This window comes from Eptesicus fuscus, chromosome 6 (genome assembly GCF_027574615.1).
Source record: "Eptesicus fuscus isolate TK198812 chromosome 6, DD_ASM_mEF_20220401, whole genome shotgun sequence".
In the NCBI taxonomy this organism is placed as follows: Eukaryota; Metazoa; Chordata; class Mammalia; order Chiroptera; family Vespertilionidae; genus Eptesicus; species Eptesicus fuscus.
Window position 1 is genome coordinate 32,016,866 of NC_072478.1, and position 27,804 is coordinate 32,044,669.

General features: G+C 48.2%; 1 protein-coding gene and 1 long non-coding RNA gene across 2 annotated transcripts in view; both read right to left on the bottom strand.

The window, feature by feature from the left end:
- Positions 1 to 2,106: 2,106 nt before the first annotated feature.
- LOC129149313 (uncharacterized) lies at positions 2,107 to 12,659 on the bottom strand. Its single transcript, XR_008556230.1, has 3 exons — positions 12,550 to 12,659; positions 11,355 to 11,488; positions 2,107 to 2,318 (listed from the first exon to the last, which is right to left on the bottom strand). It is a non-coding gene; the product is annotated as an uncharacterized LOC129149313 (long non-coding RNA).
- Positions 12,660 to 24,740: 12,081 nt separating this feature from the next.
- FBXO16 (F-box protein 16) overlaps positions 24,741 to 27,804 on the bottom strand; it is a 53,672-nt gene continuing 50,608 nt past the window's right edge. The window contains exon 7 of the mRNA XM_054716936.1: positions 24,741 to 24,966. Within this exon, the coding sequence (XP_054572911.1) occupies positions 24,784 to 24,966 (183 nt within the window). The 3' untranslated portion in view covers positions 24,741 to 24,783. The remainder of the gene's footprint in view (positions 24,967 to 27,804) is intronic.

Sequence of the window (27,804 nt, forward strand, 5' to 3'; positions counted from 1 at the left end):
TGCACGACACCCCCTCCCTCCCCGGGATGGAGACTGCAACCTGGGAATGTGCCCTGATTGGGAATTGAATCATGACTTCCTGGTTTATAGATCAATGCTCAACCAGTGAACCATGCCAGCTGGGTCTAAAAATCAATTTTTTAAAAAAAGCCTTTAAAATAATGTAAGTCTTTGATGACATTCTCTAGAAGGAGGCCAAGTAGGAATTTCATCTCACCCCATACACAATCAAGCTCCTCCAAATCCACTTTTCATATTTCTGTCTCCAAAATCCTAATTTCCATCAACAGCGGTTTCTTTCCCTTTCTCCTCCTTCTCTCTTCCACTGTCCTTAACCTTGCTTTCTTACTCCTCCTTCCCCTCTCTCTCCTCTTTCCTCAAGTGGAAAAATATGGCCTGCTCCTGACTATGTCTCTTAACTTTGTCAAAGACTTGGCAGCTGACTGAGCCAGCCAAGAATCCTCCTCCTGGAAGTCAGGGAGTGGCAAGGGATTGGCACTGTATACATTAAACTTTTTTTTTTCTTCTCAGGACAACAGTATCAGACCAGTTCCAGTCTTTCTGGTGCGTTCCCGTGGAACACACACAGGGCCTCTACAATTTTATCTCTAGATTCTTAGATAGCTGCTAAAGGATGTGAAGGATCATCCCCCCTGTTCTCCTTGGACCACTGATCACCTTTTGTCTGGTGACATACCTAGCTGTCCATCACCAGAATTGTTTAGGACAGTGGTCAGCAAACTCATTAGTCAACAGAGCCAAATATCAACAGTACAACGATTGAAATTTCTTTTGAGAGCAAAATTTTTAAAACTTAAACTTCTTCTATCGCCACTTCTTCAAAATAGACTCGCCCAGGCCGTGGTATTTTGTGGAAGAGCCACACTCAAGGGGCCGAAGAGCCGCATGTGGCTCGAGAGCCGCAGTTTGCCGACCATGGGTTTAGGAGGAAGAATGATCTGTTTGGGACTCCCTCTATCTCTAAAATTCTGTGACTCCTAATGCCTCCGCTCCTTGCAGCTCAATGTCCTGTCCTTCTAATTGTTTCTTTAAAACTGACCACTCCCCTTCTCAATCTTCAGCTTTAACCAACTGAGATAATTCTCAGCCCCTCTTCCTTTACCATTTCACTAAAAACCTCAACCTCACTAGGCCAGTGTGGCTCAGAGTGTCAACCTATGAACCAGGTCACAGTTCAATGACCAATCAGGGCACATGCCTGGGGTTGGGGGCTTGATCCCCAGTGGGGGGAGGGGTATAGAGGGGGCTGCCGATCAATGATTCTCTCTCATCATTGACGTTTCTGTCTCTCATTCCCTCTCTCTTCCTCTCTGAAATAAAATATATATATATTATATATTTTATATATATATTTAAAAAAAAAACAAAAAAACTCAATCTCATCCTCTTCATGATTCAGACCATCACAGTATCCCAAGGTGAAATGCTATCTATGCAACTTCTAACTTGGACTTGGTGAATTGTGTCCTGTTTATCATACAATAGTATGGAGAGACAATTATGTGTTCTTCTGTCTACTCAGATTCGTGGAACTCACACTTGGTATGACTCATGGGAACTAGGACACTTAAGAAGTGATAGCTGTGGCCAGCACCCAACTTCCATTATTTTCTGAAGGATAAATAAATAGCATGGTGCCAAACTTATTAGTCAGGCCTCTCTTTGGAGACAAGTGACAGGAACTCAATTCATGCTGGCTGAAGCAACAGAAATGGATGTGTTGGCTCACTTCACTGGGAAATCGAGGAGTTTGTACTGGCCTCAGACACAGCCGGATCCCAGGTTTAAAGAAAGATATCAGAGTTTGTGCTCTAAATCTCTCATTTCTGTTTGCCCCTTCTTATGAGTCCCATTCTTTTGTACTTCAAAAGAGCTCCCCACAATCCCCCCAAAACAGCTTTTCTTCAATACTTGGGAAGACTTTTGCTGACAGCTACCAACGATGACACCCCGATTTGGTAACACCAGCAGAAAACAAACTTTTCTCTCTCACATTCATATATTAGTTCCAAAGAAAGACTCTAATTGATTATTTGTCGTTAAAATGTTCACCCTTTCGGACCACGGTTGCCAGAGGGATGGGATTCTATCATTTTGAATCTTTATTAAACCACAGGGAATGGGACTGATGTCCCAAAGGAACGAACGGACAGAGAAAATGACATGTGTCTACTACACAGTGGGAGGGAGGGAGAAGAGGACACGTCTGGGATTCAAAGCACTTGTGTTCCTGTGCCCTTTGACGAGCCATTGGACTTCTGACAAGCCACCAGTGTCTTTTTGAGCCTCGATTCTTCCTGAATAAAATGGTTACATGGTCATTACTAGTACAATATTAAATTGCATGTTACATTGTATCTTTTCAGATCCAGATGATTTTTCAGATAATGAAAAACTGCCTTAGCTGAGGAAGGCGTTGCCACAGTGCCCACGTCCTCTATTTTTATGCCAATACATTTATGAAACTCTACGCTTTAGGAAGAGCTTTGCCATCTATCCTACAAGTTAGAAAACGAAGCTCACGAAGCTGGAATGCCTCTTGACTAAAATTAACTTATTTGTGTAACTGCAGCCACACGCAGGCACACAAAATATATGACGGTACTGCAAGTTGAATCATTTCCTGGATTAAGAGAAGTGGCAGAGCCCCACTGAAGGACAACACGCACCCAGCCACCTCACAGGCAGGGATCCCTGTGAGCACGTACGCAGAGCCTTCTCCTCTGGGGAGCCCACTCTAGGACTAAGTCAAGGCCGAAAGGATTGCGTTCATGCACACCCTACACCAACGTGTGTGCATGTGTGCGTGTGCGTGTGCGTGTGTGTTTGTGTGTGTGAGCGCGCGCCCGCAGGATGGAAGCGGGAGTAGGAGGGAGCGCTAGAACAGGCTAGGAAATTTAAAACACACACACAAAAAAAAAACAAACAAAAAAAACACAAAAACAACTATCCAGGGCGTCTCTAGCTGGCTCCTTCCAGGAACGCAGCGGCCTTGGCACCCCCGCTGCAGTCCCCTCCTTCCCCCCTCCTCCGCCCCTCCTGTTGCAGCGGCTCGGGAATCCAGTCCGCGTTTTCCCTCTCTCCCTCCCGCCCTCCGGGTTAAAGCTCCCCCGCCAGGAGTAAACAAGCAGCCCAAACTGGCAGCCTGTAGGCCCGCCTCTCCTCCCCGTTTCCTGCGCCAGCCCCAGCAACAGGCCCCGCCCCTCACGACAGGCCCCGCCCCGCGCCGCCCGGCCGCCCGCCTTAGCCCTCGAGGCATCCGCCTGCCCTGGCCTTGCCCGGGCCCGGTGCCCACTCCCCAGCCCGCCCCACCGAGCGTTCTCCCTCCGGACACCGCTCCCCACCCACCCGCGCGCCCCAAGCCCGCGCCAAGGGAGGGTTCGCGGAGCACACGTGACTCGTGTTGTGGGCGGGGCCCAGCGGGCCGGGCGGCGGTGGCGGGCGGGGCGGGCCCGACCTCGCCTCCCCACTCCCCGGAGCTCGCCCGGCCTGCCCGCCCGCCCGCCCTCCTCCGGCCCGGCTGGGGCCCCGCTCTGGCCCGTCGCCCGGCGCGCTGCACTAGGCCTCCCGATGACTTAGTCACCGCGGCTGCGCCTCCCCACGCAGCCTCCGCGCGCAGCGGGCTCGCCCCCAACTCCTCCAAGTCCCACCGGGCTGAGCCTCCTTCCTTAAGTTTCCTGCCCTGCTCCACAGAACCGCACAGACTCACCGGCCCCCGCTGCACAAACACACCCCTTCCTGCCTCCGCCCACGGGGGCGTCCTCCTGCACACAGACCTATATTGTACGGTCCTCCCACCTCTGCCTGACCTCTCCGTTACCGGAATGCTGGAGGCCCCCGGGGAGCTCCCCAGCCCAACTCCCTTAACCTTTCTGCTCCTTTAAAGGCGGGGAAACTTGGGGTTCAGAAAGGTGAAAAGATTTCCTAGCTCAGAGCCAAGAGCGGAACTCGGACCTCCTGTTGGCCAGGGCCTTCTCGCCATGCACCCGTGCCTGCCTTTCTGGGTCAGATGCACCCCCCGGACGCCTGGCGCTCCAGTCTGGGTTATCCTGTTAGCGCCTTCCACAGTCCCCTCTCCCCCAGGGGAAATGCATCTGCCCATTACCTTCTGTCTCAAGGTCATAGCTGGCAGAAACCCTCTACAAGAGGGACAGAAAAGAGGCCGTTTCAGCTAGAGGTTGGGAGAGTGGACTGTGGAGCCAGACTGAATTCCAGGCCTATCTCCACTCGCTGGCTATCTTGGGCAAGCCATTGGATTTCTCTCTGCCTCCAGTTCCTTATTTGTAAATGGGGGATAATGATAGTAACTATCTCTTAGAGATGTGGGGAGGATTAAATGAGTTAACATAGGTAGTGTTCAGGAGAGCACTTCACCTATTAATACAGCCCTCCAAGAAATCGCTCTGGGCTAGCCACTGTTCTATGTTCTGTCTCTCTTTCCGGATGCCTCCCACTATATACTGCAGCCAGATTCATCCACCAGGCCAGGCTCGGCTTTGGAGGACTGAGCTCAGGTACCGGCAGAGAGTGAAAGGAAGAGCAGAGGGCAGGGTAGTCCCGTTGACTGGGACATCCCCACGTTGAGAGCAGCACTGCTGACGTCTCAGCCAAGGGGAACAGGATGGATGGCCTAGTGAGAACAGAGGCCGGGGGGGGGGGGGTTCTGAGTTATGGCCTTGGAAGATGTGGATGGTGGGGTGCTGGGAAAGGAGGAAAGATGGGACTCAGAGAATGAAGTCAGCCACAGGGCCAAACAGTCGAGTTGGGGTGTCAGAGGCATCCATCAGACAGAATGTCAGAGAGACACTCCACCAGCGCCTGACCTTTCACCTCCTGACCCCCTTCCATAAATCACACAATTGATTATGGATATCTAGTTTTCCCTGGCAAGTTCCTTGAGAGTAAGCCCTGCGTTTTTGTTTACTCATCCATTAGCATCTAGCTCGGTGCTTCGGGACTAAGTGATCAGCAAATGTTTCCAATGTTCTTTAAAAGGAATTATACATGCATTTCATTGAACTGGGCCTTGGAAAGAAGGTCCTCATTTTAAGGAAAGGAATCTTAAAGAGTTTCCCTATCCAAACCCCTCACTTCTCTAAGTTAAAGGAAACTATTTGCTTGGGGTTGCACAGCAAGTTGGAAACAGAAGCCAAGTCTCTGCCGACGGTCTGGTGTTATTTCCATGACACCGCACTGAACTTACAATGCAATTGAAAGGAAGAGCAAACTCCCTAAAAGCGATAAAACAAAACGAGGCCCGGTGTGGTAAGAGCTGAATGCTTGGTACAAATGGGACTCATGGCAGGAATTGAGAGCAGGGGAACCCCCGGGGGCTGGGATCACAGACAAAATGCTCACTGCCCAGAGGGGGCTTGCACTGGTCCTGAAAGATGGGTGGGACTCAGGACCGTGGAAAGGAGGAAGAATTCCTGGCAGGGGATGTGGCTTCTGCTAAACGCGTGGTGAACATTAAAAGGTCAGTGAGGAAACCAGTCGGGCGAGAAGAGAGGCAGGGCTGGATCACAGTGGGGGAAAATGTTGGAAGGTTAAGTTGAGGTCAGAGTTGAGGACATTTTAAATACCAGGATAAGGAGTTTTCAACTTAGTCTGTGGATAATGGGGAACCCCTGAAAATAGACACTGAGCTAGGCACTGAACCAAGACAAGATACCAGACAAATCTCTGCCAGCGTGGCCTGATTTGCATTTTTTTAGACAGTTGCTTGCCATGTATGTGCATTTAATCAACGTACCCCCACACAAAGGAAACCTCTACCACTGTTCGTCTATATTTCGTCTCCACATGCCCATGATTTCTGTGTGGGAGCAGAGGAAGGAGAGGGAGGCGGGTGCCTGCTGTGGACCCGGCACTTGCATCTGTGACCTCTCTTTTCATCTCACTGCCTTGCGGAGTGTGGACATTGTTGCTCCAGTAACACCCAGAGATGGTAAGTAACGTTCACGGATCAGGGAGCTAGGCAGAGGTGGCGCCAGAATTCAAACTCAGCTTTGCTGCCAAAGCCCTAACCCCCAGTCACCTGTCACAACTCTAATGAGAAGACACAGGCATTGTGTTCCCACTCTCAGATTCCTTCTTAGGGAGGGACCCAGGACCCAGCTAGGCTCACATTTCTAGAAGTGCTTTCACATCCCTGGTTTTCTATTCTTGTCTTTAGGAAAGGAGATTCCCATTTTGTGTCTTTAGAGGCAGACAAAGCTGTGTTTGCATTCCATTTCCACCTCTTACTAGCTGGTGGCCCCGGCAGGTGGATTTCCCTGAAGCGAATGAACCTTAAGCTTCACAACCCCTCACCTGCATGGGCCCCTGGCAAGCCCTCAGCCCAGTTGTGAATCTCTGATGGTGCATTATTGTTCTTAAAGAGGGCTCCAACAATTGCATAAGCTTCAGGCCCCCATAAAACCTGGATCTGCCCAAACTGGATAACCTCCATCAAGTTACTTTCTAAGACTTAGTTTCCTCATCTAAATAAAATCATTTTAAGATTGGCCCGGTAGTATAGTTGGTTAGAGTGTCGTCTAAGGTTGCGGGTTCTATCTCCGGTCAGGGCACATACAAGAATCAGCCAATGAATGCATAAATAAGTGGAACAACGAATTGATGTTTCTCTCTCTCTCTCTCTCTCCTTTCCTCCTCTCTAAAATCAATGATCTTATCTGAAAAATTTTAAATTAAAAATAAAATCATTCTAGACTGATTTTCAAATAAAATCATTCTGGTCTACCAGCAGCCTCCAGTTGAACAAATAGTACTAAAGATGCTGAATTACGAGTAACTTGAAGAACCTGATCTGCCCTAACCTTATGCCTAAGACAAAGTTTCACAGAAACCCTAGGCCAAAAGAAATACCTAAAGAGTACATTTATCAATTAGTTAGATCCAAACAATTTAATTAGTATTTACGTCCTAACAATTTAGTGGTTGCTTTCAAAAATACTATACACCTAAATTGAAAAAGACTGATATTTTTTTTTATATTTTCAGTTTTTAATATATTTTATTGATTTTCCACAGGGAGGAAGAGAGAGGGATAGAGAGTTAGAAACATCGATGAGAGAGAAACATCGACCAGCTGCCTCCTGCACACCCCCCACTAGGGATGTGCCCGCAACCAAGGTACATGCCCCTGACCGGAATCGAACCCGGGACCCTTGAGTCCGCAGGCCAACGCTCTATCCACTGAGCCAAACCGGTTTCGGCAAGACTGATATTTCTTATTCTTGAATAATTACAATCACTTTCTAATGCAATTTGTGCACATGTGGGGCACCTCTCAAACCTCGGAATCAGATTGCACACAACCTCCCTCATTTCCTTTTCCCCACCCAATTTCTTTTTAACAAAGCATCCACCAAAAAGCCAACTCCATACGGGGAGGAAGGATGTCATGAAAAGGAATGTGATGCAATCGAACGCTGAAACTTTCATTAATAGCTCAGGCAGTGTGCCACAGATATCAAGTATCACTGTGTTTCCTTCAAAATTTAAAAATATCCCGAGGTGCCCCTGGGCATTTTCTGCGGCACCTGGGGTGCCTCCGCACACAATTTGGGAATCAGAGGATTAAGGAACCTGTCAGACACTGTTCGGGAAGCAACCAGAGGGCAGCAGAGTTCTCTCCGGTAGGATGGAAAAGGGGGAACCACTTGTACTCCCATTCACAGTTTTACTACTCAGTTCTCCATGGGAAATCTTCCTGGTACCTCTCCATTCTCTGTCGTGGCTATTTACATAACATTAATAAGCAATGATGCTGGGTGATTGGGAGGGCTCCGGTTCTACACCTGCTACTGGAGAGGTACAACACCTTGCCCATAGTCTCCTCTTCCCAAAGTCTTCTTCCAGCTTTAAATATATATGAATCTACCCTCAAGTTTTCTCCTAACAAGCCCACATTTTTAATGCACTTGATTTTAAATTGGCCTCACAAGAAAAATAATGTTTCTTCTATTATACACATTCTGCATGCCAAGAAGCTGGGGAATGTGCCATCTTTAAATCAAACAAAAATCCATTTCACATTAGGCAAATTTATGAAAAGAGGAAAGAAAGAATAATAACAAAAAACTCTATACAAGGGGCCTTGTGGAGTGATGGAAATGTTTTTTCTTGATTTGAATGCAAGTCCCTAGGTGTGTTCAGTTTGGGAAAATTCATCCAATGGTACACTTTTGATATCTGTATCTCTCTGTATGCATTAATACTTATTTAAAAAGGAGGGAAGCAAACTGCAGAATCGAAACAGTATATAACTTACATAAAAATATAACCCAAACAATCTATATATATAAAAGGCTAATATGCGAAGTGTCCCTGAAGGAGTTTGACCCGGAGACTGGAAGTTCTATCACTTGCTATGATGTGCGCTGACCACCAGGGGGTAGCATGGAACCAAGGAAGGCCCCAGCTGGCAGCCAGAAGGCCCCAATCGGCCCTGATTGCTGGCCAGGTTTAGGGACCCTACCCATGCATGAATTTCATGCAATGGGCCTCTAGTCCTATATAATAAAAGGCGCGACCAAATGGTGGAACGACCAGTCACTATGATGCACACTGACCACCAGGGGGCAGACACTCAACGCAGGAGCTGCCCCCTGGTGGTCAGTGCACTCCCACAGGGGGAGCGCAGCTCAGCCAGAAGCTGGGCTCACAGCTGGCTCCATGGCAGCGCTAAGGATGTCCGTGGCAGAGCTAAGGGGAGTAGGCCTAAGCCGGTAGTCAGACACCCCACAACGGCTCCCAGACTGCGAGAGGGTGCAGGCCGGGCTGAGGGACCCCCCCAGATGGGAGATGCAAGAAAAGCATGTGAATATACTGTAATCCCCCCTATCTGTGGTTTCACTTTCTGTGGTTTCAGTTACCCACAGCCGACCACGTCTGTAAATATTAAATGGAAAATTTCAGAAATAAATAATTCATAAGTTTTAAATTGCGCACTGTTCTGAGGAGTGTGATGAAATCTCGCACCGTCCCGCTCCGTCCACCTGGGACATGAATCATCATCCCTTTGTGTTATCCGCCCTGTATATGCCATCCGCCCGATAGTGACTTAGTAGCTGTCCCGGTTATCAGATTGACTGGGAAGTACCCCAGTGCTTGTGTGTAAGTAACCCTTATTTTATTTAATAATGGCCCTAAAGCCATTCACAATTGTTTTATTATTAGTTATTGTTGTTAAACCCCTTCTGTGCCTAATTTATAAGTTAAACTTTATGTATGTATGGGGGGAGGGGGGACAGTATATGTAATGTTTGGTGCCATCCATTGTTTCGGCATCCACTGGGGGTCTTGGAATGTATCCCCCCCAGGTAAGGGGGGGAATACTGTAACTGGCTTCAACCTCAAGGGCTAAACAGGAGGCTCCAGGTGCAGTAGGGAGAGTGAGGTGAATTTATGGGCCTAGGGAAGCAGGCCAGCTTAATGGGTAGAATATGGTAAAATCACGTGATAACAAACCTGCAGCCAAACAAGTAAACAAATGAAAAGTGGTTGCTGCCCTTACCGGTGTGGCTCAGTGGATAGAGCGTCGGCCTGCGGACTCAAGGGTCCCGGGTTCGATTCCGGTCAAGGGCATGTACCTTGGTTGCGGGCACATCCCCAGTGGGGGGCGTGCAGGAGGCAGCTGATCGATGTTTCTAACTCTCTATCCCTCTCCCTTCCTCTCTGTAAAAAACCAATAAAATATATATATTTAAAAAAAAAGAAGAAAAGAAAAGTGGTTGCTGCTGCTGTATGTTTTGATCCCATCAGTGCTGTGCTATGATTGTACTGACACAGGGTTTAAAATATAAGAAAAAGATCAGATCTACTCTCTCCACAGTTGCAAAGGAGGGAGGAAGAGAGAGAGAGAGAAAGCAACACGTGCTACTAGTTTCAGAATGTCAAGGAATCAGACCACTCTGAGCTTCAGTTTCCACATCTGTAAAGTGAGGGTGGTTATGGCCTAACACTCAGAGCATGCAAGCTGGTGCTCGACAGAGTGCCTGCTATTATTTATTCTGAGAGAGCAGCGCCCAAGCCCCCAGAAAGTCGCTCAGAGTCCCTTCAGCCACTCAGATCTGGGGATTCACTTCTCCCAGGACGGCGACTGGACAGAGTCCTGAGTGGAGAGGCCCTTGGTTTTCCAGGGGATGCTTCCCTGCAACACACGCTTGGCCCTTTGCATTTTCCTTTATTATAGCACTTGCCCATGTAATTTTTTATTTTTGTGTGGGATGGGGCTGAGAGTGAGGTCATTTGTATGTAGAATGTTGCTTCTTTTCTCTCTAATTTATTTATTTATTTTTTTTAAAAAAATATTTTTATTGGTTTCAGAGAGAGATAGAAACATCAATGATGAGAGGAATCATTGATTGGCTGCCTCCTGCATGCCCCCTACTGGAGATCGAGCCTGCAACCCAGGCACGTGCCCTTGACCAGAATCGAACCCGGGACCCTTCAGTCCGAAGGCCGATGCCCTATCCACTGAGCCAAACCACCCAGGGCTCTCTCTAGTTTATTTATTTATTTACTTTAAATATAGTTTTATTGATTTCAGAGAGGAAGGGAGAGGGAGAGAGGGAGAGAAACAACAATGATGACAGAGAATCATTGATCAGCTGCCTCCTGCACGCCCCCTACTGAGAATCGAGCCCGCAACCCCAGCATGTGCCCTGACTGGGAATCGAACCATGACCTCCTGGTTCATAGGTCAGTGCTCAATCACTGAGCCATGCCCAGCCGGCTCTCTCTAATTTATTTTATTCTCTAAGATCCTGGTTATCCTAGGGATTCTAGATTGAAATATATTGGACATCTAACATTTTGTAAGTTTAAGGTGTACAACATGTTGACTTGATACATTTATATATTACAACTAGAGGCCCAATGCACAAAATTCGTGCAAGGGGCTTGGCCCTCGCAGCCGAGGCAGCTTGCCTTGGCCCTCGCAGCCCCAGCTTTCTGGCTGTCCGGTCTAATTAGCATATTATGCTTTTATTATTATAGATAGGATTGCCATTGTAGCATTAACTAGCACCTCTATCACTACATATAATTATCACTTCGTTTTTAAAGTGGGAATAATTAAGATCTAGTCTCTTAACAAGTTTGATGTCTATAATATACTATTGTTGTCTATAATCACTATACTAAGCATTAGAATTCAAGGACTTATTTGTCTACTAGCTGCAAGTCTGTAACGTTAAACAACATCTCTTCTATTCCCTCACCCCCCCCAATCCCTGGTAAGCACCATTCTGAGTTTGGCTTTTCTTAGGTTCCGCATATAAGTGATACCACACAGTATTTGTCTTTCTCTGACTTATCTCACTTACCATAATGTTCTCAAGGTTCATCCATGTTTTCGCCAATGGCAGGATTTCCTCCGGTCTCATGGTTGGATAATATTCCATGATGTATGTGTGCATCACATCGTTGATGAGCACTTAGATTGTTACTGCAGGGGATTCTTTTAAAAATATATATTTTAGGAAGAGAGAGAGAAAGGAACATCAGTTTGTTGTTCCACTTAGTTATGCATTCATTGGTTGATTCTTGTATGTGCCCTGACCAAGGATTGAACTGTAGCCTTGGAGGATGGGGACAACACTCTAACCAACTGAGCATTCTGGTCAGGGCCTGCAGGGGATTCTTAATAGAAATAATTATTTAACATTTAAGCTTTGATGTCTTACTGAACTGGCCCCATGGGAGCCATTGCATCTGTACCGACTGAGGCTCCTAAGGGAACATACTGATGAGCCTCACCTGGCGGCCGGGGAGGATAAGGTTCTAGAGGAGAGACTTCTGGCTGAATCCTCTTCCATTTTTAAGTTACTTGGGTGGTACCGGTTTTGTTGTGGTTGGTTTGTGTTTAAAGATTTTTGTACTGATTTTTGGAGGAAGGGAGCGGGAGAGAAACACCGATGTGAGGGTGTGATACTGATCAGCTGCCTCCTGTATGCCCACCAGGGATCAAGCTGCAACCCTGGAAGGCAGAGCAGAGGTTTGGTGCCTAGAAGGAGAGAAGGGGTTACCTATTCAAGGCCCGGTGTCAATCTCTGATCAACATTCTGGCCATGTATCCAGGGCAACTGAAAAAATATAAATTAGCTCAGAGCTTCTGAGGAACAATTTAACATGAATAATTAAGAACTTTAAAAATATTTGTATCCTTTGGACCTTTAAAAATGAAAGTGGTTACGTGTTGGTCCAGCTATACAATGTTAGGATAGAACCATTACAAATGTTTTTGATGTGTTCAAGGAAGTGGGAAATGTTTGTAAGACATTAAGCATAAAAAGCAAGATACTGAATAATGCGCATGAGTTCAATACTGAATTCTCTTACGTAAAGGAAAATAGACATAGCGACAGAAATACTGCAGTATGCAAACGTGTTTGCTTGCGGGTAGTGGAATTAGGGTGCTTTTTTTGGCTAAATATTTACACTTTTCCGCATTTGCCACAGTTTATGCAGTAAGCACCTATTACTTTGATTATATGGTGGCAGACGAAGGTTGAAACCGACCTCCAGCGTCCTCGGTTTCCTTCCCAAAGCTTTGAATCAGGTTCATTTCCTCCAGGCGCCCCTCTTGAAAGTTGTGAAGGCTGCACAGGGCCTTCAGGCACGTAGCCCAGCACGAGGCTGCTGGAAGGAAGATGTGAGAGGCCTAGGCGAGCAGAGGAGGGCGGCGTCCGGCTGGGACTGGTTTCTGCGCCGTCCTCCCTCCCCCTCTGCCCTCCCTGTCCCCCCCCCCCCCTCCCCGCGAGTGCAGAGGAGGCAGTTCTGACTCGCCCGCCCTCCCAGCAGCTGTGTCGGGGCCGCCCCCTGGCAGCGCTCGGCCGCTTCATGGAAAGGCCCCGTTGGGGCTCGCGGGCTCCTCCTGGCGCGCTGCCCGCCCCGCCCGATCGGGCCCTGCCCTGGAGCGGGAGGCCACGCGCCGCGGCCGGCCGGCCTCCCTGGCCCTGTCCCACTCCCCGGGCCCCGCGCCTGCGGCCTGGATGCGGCCGGCGGCATCGCTGGAGCCGAGGACGGGGAGCGAGGCTCCTCCCCGTCTCTGGGCGCTCGAAGCCCCGAGGGCGGCTCGGACGTGCGCGGGCCCACGGAGGCCTTCCTGCGCCACCCCTGGCGCGGCCTGCGGGCGGGGATCGCGGGGGGGCCGCCTCTCCTGGGGCCGCCTGCCTGGCGGAGAGGACGGGTCGGAGGCCAGGGGGCCCCGATCCTGCCCTGCGGCCGAGACGCACGGCCGTCCCCGCTGCTCGTTCGGCCCCTGGGTCCCACAGTCGTGCTGGGCCAGAGGCTCGGAACCACGCTGTCGCGCTGTGCGTGCGCTTTGGCGCGGGTGTGGACCGCCGGGGCCTCTCCCCGTGCGCGCCCCGGAGCCTGGTCCTGCGGCTCTCCAGGGGCGCTTTCGATCTTAAGGCACGCTCAGTTCTAGGCACCAGACCAGGTCTTAGGTTGGCGCTTGCTCGTCCTCGGCCCCCCCCCCCCCCCCCCCCTCTTCTTTGCCTCGGCTGGCGTTCTGCCTCTGCCTTCCTCCAGGCCAAGGCTGAATCTGACTCACCAGGGGCCTTGAACTCATGAATCCCTCCTGTAAATCTCCACCGGTTTCGGTAATCTCCTCCCACCACCCTCCGCCGGCTGCCAACACACATACCCAAAGCTAAGTCACATTTTAACTCCACTTTGCCACTAGGACAAGATACGGGCCTCTCACTTTCACCAACGCATATTCCCGAAGGGAAGACTGGTTTACAGTGGCTCCCCTCACCCAGGACCAGCTACGTAGTGGGCAGGGTGCAGTGCAAAATGAAAACGCAGGCCCTCTTGCTCAGAGAGTAAGAATTTGAGAGCAGGAGGCCAAGCCTGGGACTCTGCTAAGCTCAGGACCCTGTGTGCCTGCCTAGGTGGTACCCAGGAAGCCCACCCTGCCAGCCCCCTTCTCTATCCTCAAACCTGGGGCCTAACTCCCCCCTCCCCCACCAATGTTTATTGAATGCCTAAAAGAACAAACAAATAATCTCTTCATGTGGCTAGTTCTTAGAGCCAGGGATCTTTTCTTGGTCAGCCATCTCCTTTTAAGGTGTTTTGCCGCATGGACATGGCCGACTACTCTTTTCCTTTGATTTCTGTAACATTGCACCACTGGATTTCCCTCGCCCTCTGAGGCACTGAAGTCCTTCCGCTTCCCTTTCTCTTTCTGCTCCGCATCTGTGTGTCTTCCCAAAGGTTAGGTCCCCGGTTTCCTCGTGTCCCTTCTCATTTTCTTGGAGAAATTGTCCTCCCCACTTCAGCCACCCGCTTTGTGCACATCACACCCCAGCCTTTCCCTCCGGCCCAGATTTTCCTCCCAAACCCTGGCTTTGCTCTTCTAACTCTTAGGCGTCCTGGCAACTCATAGGTGCCAAGTCAAACGTGGGATGTCTGCCTGATTGTCCTTTCCTTCTCTCCTGCCTTCCTGCCCCTCTTCCTTCCTTCATTGTGGGAGCTAAGCAAAAAGCAAACCAAACCTGGGACCCTTCCGCCCTCGCCGGTTTGGCTCAGTGGATAAAAGTGTCGGCCTGCAGACCAAAGGGTCCCGGGTGTGATTCCCGTCAAGGGCACGTGCTTCCGTTGCAGGTTCCTCCCCGGCCTGGGCCCTGATTGGGGCTCGTGCAACAGGCAATCAATTGATGTGTTGCTCTCACATCGATATTTCTCTCTATCTTTCTCTCTCTCTCTTCCACTTTCTTAAAAAAAAAAATTAAAAAGGACAAAGGTGAGATTACAAACAAACAAACAAACAAAAAACAACCTGGGACCCTTCTAAGCATGGGACTCAGTACACCTACACAGGCGACGTTGTCGTGAAGCCAGCCTTGCCAACCCCCTTTCCATATACTCACAAAATACTCTAATCATTAGAGAGGGGCAGGGGAGTAACTCTACCGTGGGGAACACCGGCAGATACCATTTTAATCAAGTCATGGAAGTGAACACCTAAGTAATGAGATTAAATGGAGATGAGATCATTGACAGGTGTGCCGTCTGATGGATGACACCATGAGAACTTGGTCACTTCTGTGATATTCCAGTTAAAAGGTGCATAATCTGGGTCTAATTACGAAGGAACATTGGACAAACCCAAGTTGAGGGACAGTTTACAAAACAGCCTATAGTAGTAGTAGTACTACTACTACTAACAAAAAAGTCAGGGCCATGTAAGGAAAGGGAAATCGAGGCACGTCTCTGGACTGAAGAAGATTTGCAAGTTGTGGGGACTGGGTGCGATGTGGGATCCCCTGTGGATCCTCTTGCTCCAAAGGATGTGACTGAGATGACAGGCGTCAGCTGAATGAGTCTCTGGGCAAAGGGACTGTGTGCTCTTCTTTCGGTACAACTTTTCTATCAGTTTGACATTACTTCAAAATTTACCATTATCAACCCCCGCCCCCCCCCATTCAAAGTAGCTTCTCCTCTAGGTTTGTGTTAGTAGCAACTCACCCAAGTTCAAAAACTTGGCTCCTCATCTTTGGCTCCTCTCTCTTCCCTCCCACCCCTGCCCCCACCACCGGACCACTCACTCAGTCCCGTCAGTAGCTTATTTAAAAAAAAAATATCTCCCACATAGCCACCTTTCAAATTAAACTTCCACCGTGGTTGTGTGTTTTTTATGACTTGCTACCTCACGGAACGGCGTTAAGGAGTGCCCGTGAAAAGAATTTGTCTGACATAAAATACCGTGTAAACACAAGGTCCTATTGCTCCATCTGAAGCCTGGATTACTGCTGTGCACTGCTATCACCCACTAATGGGTCTCCCTGTCGTTTGGTTGCTGCCTTCAACAACCCATCCTGTATACAGTTACCAGAGTAATCTGCCGAAGAGCACACGTTTATCCTTCTGGGCCTTGCTTCCCACGGTCCCCAGCAGGGCTTAATCCATAGTCCCTGGGACGCCTGATGTTCAATGAGCTGAACCAAGGTGGTCTGTCCTCCTATCAAGTAACCACGACCTTTCTCCAAGTCAGAGAGAAAAGGAAAATGAATGGATAGAATTTCCTCAACTTGTAAGGTCCCCCCACCCCCCGCCCCACCACCCCATGCTTGTTTTCTCCACCGTAGTAAGGATCCAGACTTGTACCTGCTAGCATTAGCAGATGACCAACTACATGAACAAGCAGCAACTAAATAATGACGAAGACTCGGTAAACGCCAGATCGCATTCACTTCAGCAGCTTGGCTTTCTCACGGGCACATGTGCTGCTCGTTGTGATGTGTGTAATGCATGTCGGTTGTATCGTCATTTTCTTTCTTAAAAAAAAAAAAAGATCTCTCTTTTGGTCGATGGAATGAAATATATCGGGATTTCGACATGAACAAGTGAGAGAAAACACTGCACTCCTGAATAAATACTTTGGCCTCTTATTCAGGGTTTTTCTAACCTTATCTCTTCTACTCCCCTTCATGAATCCTTGACTTCAAAGTTGTCTAATCTCTGTTCACATTTTTTTTTTCTTTGTATAAACCATTCTATCTCTCTGGAACTTTGTCCTGGCTTATGCCTGTCCATACAAACCCCATCCAGCCTTAAAGGGCCAAATCCCCTCCCTGGGATGTGCTGACCACTCCTAAAATCCTGGCCGCTCCTCGTCCAGTGGCGAGTGCATGGGAAAGAAAGAGCAGGTTGCTCAACAGCAGTGTTCTTCAGACTTCAAAGGGCATGAGAAACACCTGGAATCTTTTATGCAGAACTTTTTTGTTTGTTTTTTGGTGAGAACACTTCAGTTCTACTCTCTCTACAAATTTCAATTAAACCATAGAGTGTTATAACTATAGTCATGATGTTATGCATTAGATCCGCAGACCTTTTCATTTTACAGCTGGGGGTTTGTACCCTTTTTCCAACTTATCCCCGTTTCCCCCAACCCCAGCCCTTGGCAACCACTTTTCTACTCTCTGTTTCTATGAGTTTGACTAAAAAAAAAAAAAAAAGAAAGAAAGAAAGAAAAAGGGAATTCCACACATATAAGTGATACCATGCAATATTTGTCTTTCTTTTTTTTTCTTTTTTTTCCCCTTTTTTATTTTATTTTATTTTTTTCCCATTTTTTTATTAAGGTATTATATGTGTACATATCTTACCATTGCCCCCCCCACTCCCAAACATGCCCACACCCCCCAGAGTTTTGTGTCCATTGGTTATGCTTATATGTATGCATACAAGTCCTTCGGTTGATCTCTTATCTCCCCCCCCTCTCCCTAATCTTCCCGCTGTAATTTGACAGTCTGTTTGATGCTTTACTGCCTCTGTATCTATCTTTTTGTTCATCAGGTTATAATGTTCTTTATTATCCACAAATGAGTGAGATCATGTGATATTTTTCTTTCATTGACTGGCTTATTTCACTTAGCATAATGCTCTCCAGTTCCATCCAGGTTGCTGCAAATGGTAAGAATCCCTTCTTTTTTATGGCAGCATAGTATTCCATTGTGTAGATGTACCATAGTTTTCTGATCCAGTCATCTGCTGACGGGCACCTAGGTTGTTTCCAAATCTTAGCTATTGTAAATTGTGCTGCTATGAACATAGGGGTGCATATATCTTTTCTAATTGGTGTTTCTAGTTTCTTAGGATATATTCCTAGGAGTGGGATTACTGGGTCAAATGGGAGTTCCATTTTTAGTTTTTTGAGGAAACTCCATACTGTTCTCCACAGTGGTTGCACCAGTCTGCATTCCCACCAGCAGTGCACGAGGGTTCCTTTTTCTCCGCATCCTCGCCAGCACTTGTCGTTTGTTGATTTGTTGATGATAGCCATTCTGACAGGTGTGAGATGGTACCGCATTGTCGTTTTGATTTGCATCTCTCGGATAGTTAGTGACTTTGAGCATGTTTTCATGTGTTTCTTGGCCTTCCTTCTGTCTTCTTTCAAAAAAATTCTATTTAGGTCCGTTGCCCATTTTTTAAATTGGATCATTTATCTTCCTTTTATTAAGTTGTACAAGTTGCCTGTAGATGTTGGAGATTAAACCTTTATCAGTGATAACATTTGCAAATATGTTCTCCCATACAGTGGGCTTTCTTGTTGTTTTGTTGATGGCTTCTTTTGCTGTAAAAAAGCTTTTTATTTTGATGTAGTCCCATTTGTTTATTTTCTCTTTAACTTCCATTGCCCTAGGAGCAGTATCAGTGAAGAAATTGCTTCGGCATATGTCTGAGATTTTGCTGCCTGTGGATTCCTCTAGTATTTTTATGGTTTCCCGCCTTATGTTTTCGATCATAGTCATCCTAGTGGCTATGAAGGGGTTGGTTACTTTTTAAAATATGTTTCTTCCTTAGACTGAGTTATTCAAAAACTGACTATACAAATATTTGTTTTATTGATTCAAATGGAATCAAAGACCTGAGCTGCATAAATATTTCCCTAAGGGCACAGGTATAAATATTCAGCATTCCCCAGAGCCTCTCCCTAGAAGTAGTGAAAAATGTTTCCACCGACACCAGTCCTGTCCGAGTTTTTACTGTAAGAGAGACCTAAAATGGGCAGAAAAGGTTCAGCTCTCCAGGCTCAGATTAGAAGGAAAGGAGCGCCCTCTTGTGTCCTTTCTCTGCCAGTGTCGGTGAATAAAGAAGCCAGCCAATGACAACAGTCAAACTCCAGTCATGCGCCTACTGCATAAAAGAAAATGTGAAAATATGAAGGGAGTGAAAAGTGGTATCCTTGGAAGAATTCCAAGTCTAGAACGAGTGGTGGAATAAGAAATATTAGTTGTAAAAGACTATAGGTAAAATGGATAGATTATGCTCTTGCCTGTGTGGTTCAGTGCTTGGAGAATTGGTCAGTGCACCGAAGGGTTTCGGGTTTGATTCCCCGTCAAGGGCAGGTACCAATTCCTGACCTTGGTCAGGGCCTGTGTGGGAGGCAGCCAATCGATGTGTCTCTCTCACATCAATGTCACTCACTTCCCCTCCTCTCCCTTCCGCCCACTCTCTCTGAAAATCAATGAAAAAAAAAAATCCTCCAGTGAGGATTAACAATGGATGGATGGATGGATGGATAGATAGATAGATTACTATGTGAATATAGAGGATTAAGACTTCACAGGAGATAAGTCAAAATTTACATTAAATTGTAAACCTGGCTGGTTAAAAGGAAGCTCAAGTTGGCACTGGGCAGCCTCCATGTGGGCACCACATAGGTCTAGTTGTCAGGGCTCCATTGCCCCTTCTAAGGTTTCGACCCGCTCACCTGTGCACCCTCTCTCTTTCGGAGGGAGGCCCTGGGAACTCATCCTGCGTTCCTTTCTTCCTTGGGTATCCTTCCCATAGCTGCCTATCTCTAGAGTTTCATTCCCCAGCACTCCCTCCTTCCCTAAACTGGCTGCTGACTGGGACACTGTCTCCTCAGCTTCCCCCAGCCTTGGTGCTCACAAAGATCTCTGGCTCTAGGGTTTCTGCAAGTAGCCTCAGTGTGGGGCCAGTGACAAAGGAGTTAGAAGCTCTCTTGCAACCCTGGCTCCTGGAAGCAGCCTTCAGCTGGCCTCTAAGAGCCCTGCAGGGGTCAGAGTCCTGCCCTGGGTCTGCATCCTTCTCGAATACCAAAGAAAGACAGAATCCAGGCCGGGCAATGGATGCGACAAAAGAGCCCGTCAGGTAGAAACGAGAGCTCCGTAGGGAAGCAGCATGGTGGAAAGAGCAGTTCTTTAGGGTCAGGCACACAGAGCTCTGCTGCTTCGTAGCCGTGGCCACCTGCGGCACACTTCACCCCCATTCTGCAGCTATGAAATGGGGACCACAATACCCACCTACCTACCTCCTAAGATTCTTGTGAAGGTCCAATTAGAGAGTCCATAAATCGTTTAGGGAGTATCCAGTATAACAAATGCCCACTTTCCTTCCCTGCTTACCCCAAGCCTCCTTCTTACCTTAATTTTCTCTAAGTCTCATGGCTAGGTCTGAGACTTCTGGGTGAGGGGCACAGTCACTCTGATTTTTAGGTCAATACGAGCTTTATGGGGAGCAGAGTAGCTGCTTTGTCTGCATTCTCATGTAGCGTGGTGTGGGGAAGGGATTTCCAAACCATCCTAAGGACTTCCCAAGACTTTTTCTAGTAGCTCAAACCAATAATAACCTGGGAGTCAACCTTGGCTTCTGGTCTCTCACCTCCCGCATCTCTAAGTTCTGTCACTTTTCCTTAAGATGTCCTAAATCCTCTGGTCCGCTCCATCCCCCTCCATGATTTTACTTAAAGTCACCATCATCTCTTCCCTGGAAACCTGCAATGGCTTCCTAACTGGCTCTTCTTAATTATCCAGCAGATAGACGTCTTTCTAAATCCAGTTCTTCGTGAGTCACTGCCCTATGTAAGATCCTACTGATGGCTCAACTACCTCCAAGATAAAGTCTTAACCTCTTGGCATGGCTGGGCTCCTGGGGTTCCTGCCTACGTTCCCAGCTTTCTCTGGCACCGGCCCTGCTGCAAGCCCACCTCCCTTATGCTCCAGCGATACCAGTAGTTAACTAAGGCACCTCCTGGGTGCGGGACTTTGAATGTTAAACCAGGACAGTCCTGGGAAACCAGGATGGTGGTCACCCTAGTTTTTTGCCGTGGGTCTTTGCAAATCTTATTCTTCTCCCCAAAATGTCTCCCTTTGTCTCTCCACCTCCTGTTCCCTACTCCAGACGCCTCGGCCTTGGTCTCCGCTTGGACATCGCTTGTGCCCCTCCCCGTGGAGTGGTTGATTTGTCCCTCTGGGGGCTGTCACAGCACGCTCTCCTTACAGCTGTCCCTGTATCTCCTGGCTGCTCTGTCTCCCTCATACTCATAAACTCATTAAAGGCAGGAACAGTTTTTTTCTCCTATCTATACCCCCAGAGCCTAGCAGAGAGTCTGACACACAGTAGGTGTTCAATACAGTTTTCTTTGAATGAATATCAATATAAATTTATCTTTATCAATTGTTGTCTAATTCACATCACCGTAGGGATGTTATGGACTGAATATTTATGTGTGTCCCTCCCCCAATTCATACGTTTAAGTCTTTTATGTTGAAGTCTTAACCCCTAGAGTGGCTATATTTGGAGACAGAGCCTCTAAGGAAGTAACCAAGATTAAATGAAGTCTTAAGGGTGGAGCCCTGAACCCCACCCTGATAGGATTAGTGTCCTTATAAGAAGACACACCAAAACCGGTACCTCGCCCGAGTGGATGCCCCTCTGCTGGAAGTTGGACAAGCCTCTGTGGTCACCAGCGGGTGACGAGTGACACGGTGAGACTTCCAAGGCCAGGACAAATCAAGCGGTTCAGATTCCCGCTGGTTGTCTCTTGAGCTGCTCACCCTTAGAACCTAGCCCGTGCTGGGAGAATTCCCACCCAGAGAGGGAGAAGCGGAGGCCCCGGCCTCCGCCCTGGCTGAGCCCCCAGTGGACCGTCAGCACCAGCTCTCCAGGCCTGTCCCTGCCCCGCCGTGGAAGTGGGTCTTCCAGCCCTCAGAGGGGAGGAGACAGGATGCTGTGTGGGTTGGAGACAGGCTCTCCCCGAGAGCCCTCCCAAGCTGCAGATTCACGAGCAAAACAACAGACTGTTGTCATAGCAGCAAAGTTTGGGAGTAACTTCACAGAAATAGATAACCCAAATACAGCTTAAGACAGGAGGTAGCCACTCGTACCGGGCAGGTCTGTCTTTCTCTTGATATGTCCTTGTTCCAGGAGAACCTGTCTATTCCAGAAGCTGGGCTCATTCTCCAGACTGGCCTATTCAAACATTTGCCCACAGCATGACTGGCCCCTGCAATAACCAACAGCAGTTTATTGACTTAAAAAATGTTTTTATTGATTTCAGAGAAGAAAGGAGAGGGAGAGAGAGATAGAAACATCAATGATGAGAGAGAATCGTTGATCAGCTGCCTCCTGCACGCCCCCTACTGGGATCAAGCCCGAAACCTGGGCACGTGCCCTGACTGGGAATGGAACTGTGACCTCCTGGTTCAGAGATTGACATTCAACCACTGAGCCAGCCAGGCAACCACAGCGGTTTAGAGAAACAAAAGTGTGCAGAATCCTGGAGCTACAGCCCTCCCCCACTTACACAGCTGCCCCTGGTCCCCAGGAGCCAACCATGAGGGTTCAGGCTCCAGGAAGAGGAAACCCTAAATCACAGCACCTGCTTTGCCCAAGGGACAATCTCAAGGTCTCATCTGGGTGTGTTTGCTTTCTTCTCTGCCCCCGGCACATGTGAACTTCCCGCTGGTGGTACAAACGAATCAATTGTGAATTAGTCATGTTATGTCCTCCACCGATTATCTGGGCATCCAAACCGCCATTCTCTACCACCATGTCAGGCCACCGTTTGTTTTTTGTTTGTTTGTTTTTATTTCAGGCCACCTTTTAAAATCATATTATAGTATACTAGAGGCCTGGTGCACGGAATAGTGCACCGGTGGGGTCCCTCAGCCTGGCTTGCGGCTCTCCAACCTCTCCTAAGGGGTCCTAGATTTCAAGAGGGTGCAGGCCAGACCAAGGGACCCCACCGGTGCACGATCGGGGCCGGGGAGGGACCGCGGGAGGGCCCTAGGACATGTCTGGCCCATCTCGTCCAGTCCCCGACCTGCTGGACTCCAGCAGCAAGCTAACTTACGGTCAGAGCGTCTGCCCCCTGGTGGTCAGTGCTTGTCATAGCAACTGGTCGAATAGTGGAACAAACAGTCAGACACTTAGCATATTAGGCTTTTATTATATAAGACTAGAGGCCTGATGCACGAAATGCATGCAAGGGGCTTGGCCTCCACTGCCGCAGCAGTTGCCTCTGCTTTGGCCCCCGCCCGCCATGGCTTCATTCGGAAGGTCGTCCGGAAGGACATGCGGTCTAATTAGCATTATAGGCTTTTATTATTATAGACGAACATTAGTGTTCAATATTACATGGTTGACAATCATTTGTCTATCATTCTGCTTTACTTGGGTAAGTAAGTGTCCTAGAATGGTCACTTCTGGGACCTTGAAATGGTTACATGACCTTAAATGGCTTAGTTGAAAATGTATGACTACTATTTTTGCAGCTAAATAACATTTTGTGTTTTCCAATAACTTTTTAAAGCCCATCCATTGACTATCCATCATAATTCCACCTTTGGAAATGTACATATTACCTCACTGTGCTGGGTATTCTTCATTGTCCCACTCATATCCTTCCCTCCCCAACCATTCCTGGCCACACTCCTCAGCTCCACTACCTGCCTCGGAAGCTGGCATCGAAGAGCTGTGCCTCTGGGCGTCTTTGCTGTTGACTTTCAGGTAAAATGACCAAAGGGAAGTGCTATTGGAGTGTCAAAGGGTGGGGAGAGAGGGCGGTTGTGTGTTCTCTGCCCCCGTAGGCTGTGTTCCCCACCACACGGCACACACCCTATTGGGTGGCCTCTCCCCCGGCTACAGTTCTCACTGGGTTCTAGGAACAACATGTCCTTTCCCATCTGCCTCTTCAGGCCAAAGGACGATAAAGGCTTCTGCAGTTGCTACTTCCTGGGTGCTTCCCCATCTCATCTTGACCTGCTCAGTGAGTGAATTGTGTCTTTCCTCCCCCCCCCCCCAACCCCCCCGCCCCATGCAAATTTCCCATGCTGAAGCCCTAACCCCTGGGATTTCAGTATGTGACTGTCTTTGGAGATAGGGTTTTCAAAGAGGTAAGTAAGGCTCACTGAGGCCATGTGGGTGGGCCCCCACCCAATCTGACTTGTGTCCTTATAATAAGGGGGGATTGGGACACAGACAGGACACGTGTGAGGCACAGCGGGAAGGCAGCCATCTGCAAGCCACGGAGGGAGGCCTCAGAAGAAATCAACCCTGATGACACTGTGATCTTGGACTTTCCAGCCTCCAGACTGTGAGAAAGTAAATGTCTATTGTTTACAAGCCACCCACCTTTGGTATTTTTGTTACAGCAGCCTGAGCAGACTCAGACAGTGATACTTTGTTATGGAAGGCCTAGCAAATTAAGACACCCTGGTAAACAGGATGGAGTATATGAACATTAAACTGCTCAAGCAGCCTCGGAAGTGTGCTGGGTGCATCCTTCTGGGACCCTGCCTCATACACCCAGTATTACCAAGGGTACTATCACATGACCCTTTATTAACCCCTATCATCACATTTCCATCTATGTTTGTGAATATGTCAACATTTATGCCATGAATACCTTTTGCTGAAATACTGTAGAACTCCCTTTCACAATCAAGCACCTACCACCGACAGTTTCTTTTTCTTTCTTTCTAAAGACTTTTTATTGGTTTTTAGACAGAGAGGAAGGAAGAGCGTGAGAGAGAAACATCAATGTGGAGAACTGGATATTGATGGGCTGCCTCCTGCACACCTCCTACCAGGGAAGAAGCCTGCAACCTGGGCATGTGTCCTGACCTGGAATCGAACTGGCAACCTTTCCATGCCCAGGACGATGCCCAACCAGCTGAGCCACACCAGCCAGGGCCACCAACCGATTCTATAGAGGAGCCAGGTAATAGCCAATGCTCCAAGTGTGGAGCATCTTGTCATTTCTATAAACATCTGTTCACATTTTTTTAAATCCTCACCCGAGGACATGTTTTACTAATTTATAGAGAGAGGGAGGGAAGGAGAGAGAGAGAGAGAGAGAGAGAGAGAGAGAGAGAGAGAGAGAGAGAGAAACATCTATCAGTCCTGTATGGGGATCAATCAAACCCGCAACCGTTTGGTGTGCTGGATGATGTTCCAACCAACTGAGCCACACTGGCCAGAGCTCTTTCCACATTTTTAAATCAGCTTCGGCTCTGAAGCCTGGATGGGCACCGACCGAAGGCCAGGGTGTCTCTGAAGATGCTGCATGAGAACTTTCGTTGCTGCCTCGGTGGCTGGGAGCCCCGCCAACCGAGGAGGAGGCCAGGCGAGCTGAGCTGGGACTTGCAGAGGGGAGCTGGGCTCTGCACTCAGGGACACCTAGGGAGGAGAAAGATATCATTAGAGTGAGAGTCATTGAAACATCAAAGGAAGCTATATAATTAAACGTATCTTAATGATGTAAAACCATTGAGTAAAATCATAGGACTGGGTGGGATTTATTGAGACTTTCCAATTTCACCACCCCTTATCCCCATGCAATCTTCGCCTTGAGCTGCTAATAATAACTTCTTTCGTCTCCAGAGTGCTTTCACAGCCATAATTTCATCTGAACCTCAGGGAATTCTGCGAGGTAGGCAGGGCGGTATTAGCACCTCCCTTTCGCAAATAAATGAAACCAAAGAACAGGCAGGTGAAGTGCCAGCCCATGTTCACAGAGTGAGAAGGTGTTAGGGCTGGGGCTGGAGACTTGTGATGCTTAGGCCAGGTGAGCATCCGGCGCCCATATTTCATACCCCCTACTAATCTGGGCATGCACACATTCTCTCTGAAAAGGCAAATGTCACAGGCTGACCTTCCAACCAAAACTCACGGTGAGAAAGGATTTGTCCTCTGCGTCTGGCCGTAGCAGGAAAGGGAAGAGGAAAGAATGGAGAGAAATCATACGAGTTGAGCTTGCAGGAAACTTGTACGTTTACCCTTACTTGGGCTCCTACCGTGTGCAGAGACACAAGGAGACTGAGCAGACACGCAGATGCCATAGCCTTCCCCGAGCACAACCCCCCTCCTATTACTCCATGTTCAGCTGGCAAGTCTCAGCAGCAGATCATTTGTTATGTCCCCCTAATGCTCTGTTAGAAATGGTTGCAACACACAGGGTTTCTGTCCATCTGGGGGAACTCAGAAATTGCTTCAGCCGATGACTGCTGTCTCCGGTCCTCCTAGTCCACAAAGATGCATCACACCGACTGGTCCGACCTCAGCTGCTCTCTTTGCTCCTTCTCGAAATACAACCTGTCCTTCGAGGCCCGCCTTCTGCAAGGAGCTCCGGTGACCTGACCCTCAGGGGTTTCTGCCTCGGCTGGATTTCTATCGAGGCCTCTGGCTTAGCACTGAACATATCTATGCTCTCGGCATTTAGCATTTGTTTCTTTCTTTTTTTTAATTTTTTTATTGTTTAAAGTATTACATATAGTAGTACATATATCTCCTTTTTTTTTTTCAATTGACCTTCCCCCAGCCTCCCCTACCCCCTATCGCATGCCCTCATCCCACCCCTACCCCCCCAGTGTCTTGTGTCCATTGGTTGTGCTTATATGCATGCTTACAAGTGCTTTGGTTGATCTCTTTCCCCGCCCCTCCCCAACACTCCCCAGCCTTCCCGCTGTAATTTGACAGTCTGTTCGGTGCTTTACTGACTCTGTATTTCTGAATGTCATTATTTGTCTTCTGATGAAAATGTAGGCTCCCTGGGAGCAAAGGTGGAATCTTGCACCTCACTGAACCTTCGGCTGCCTGCCTATAGCAGAGAGATCCGTCTATGTTTACTGATTTTTCTGGCAAAGAGCAGGCAAAACTGGGGTTAAACACAGCGCGTCGTTAGAATGGGAGAGGAAAGGGGGAAGGAATGGCAGATATAATCTTCCCCGGTGTGCAGTGTTGAGATCAGCATGGGGTAAGCATGTTCAGTGTTGCTCTAAGATCAGCACAAGGTAAGACAACACGTAGAAGTGTTCCTTTGTGCTATTTTAGTAACAATGAAAGTAAAATAATACCTGCTGGAAGGAAAAAAACACACCATAAAACTAGCTCTATGTGATTCAAGAATGGGCTAGTCACACCTCACCTGTAACAGTTTCAAATTTAATCCTATTACTGCACAAAACTTATTTACTCCTGCATTTGAGGAACCCCTTTCTCCTAAGCCCCCAGGGAAGTCCACAGGCCCAGGCAGGCTCCTCGAGCGCTCCTTTTTCTCTGTGGCAGCTCCCAGGGACTACCCACCACCGCCTTCCCTCCCCTCAGTAATGGTCACCGCCTTCCCTGATGGTGGGCTTTCTCCTCCCTTCAAGCTGGGCTCAGGGAAGACGGTCTCCTTACGTCCACACTCCCCTGCTGTCCGTGAAGGCAAGTTCCTAGGCCCTCTTCTCTTCATTGTAAGACTTGAATGTTCATTGTTACAAGAGAAAAGACAAGTTTAAGGGGAAAACTCGAGGACATTGTGTACACGGGTGCACACCTGACAGGCCTGGATCTTGGTCTAGAGCAGTGGTTCTCAAGCTTTCTAATGCCGCGACCCTTTAATACAGTTCCTCATGTGGTGGTGACCCCCGACCATAAAATTATTTTCGTTGCTACTTCATAACTGTAACTTTGCTACTGTTAATGAATCGTAATGTAAATATCTATGTTTTCCGATGGTCTTAGGTGACCCTGCTAGCAGTTCGCAACCTGTCGCAACCCACAGGTTGAGAACCGCTGCTGTGGAGCCTAAGACCATCGGAAAACACAGATATTTACATTACGATTCATAACAGTAGCAAAGTTACAGTTATGAAGTAGCAACGAAAATAATTTTATGGTTGGGAGTCACCACAACATGAGGAACTGTATTAAAGGGTCGCGGCATTAGAAAGCTTGAGAATCACCGGTCTAGAGCATCTGACAATCTAGAAATAACTGGAAACTTTTTTTTTTAAATATATTTTATTGATTTTTTACAGAGAGGAAGAGAGAGGGATAGAGAGCCAGAAACATCGATGAGAGAGAAACATCGATCAGCTGCCTCTTGCACACCCCCTACTGGGGATGTGCCAGCAACCAAGGTACATGCCTTGACCGGAATCGAACCCGGGACCCTTGAGTCCGCAGACCGACGCTCTATCCACTGAGCCAAACCGGTTTCAGCATGGAAACTTTTTTTCTTTTTCCACCAAT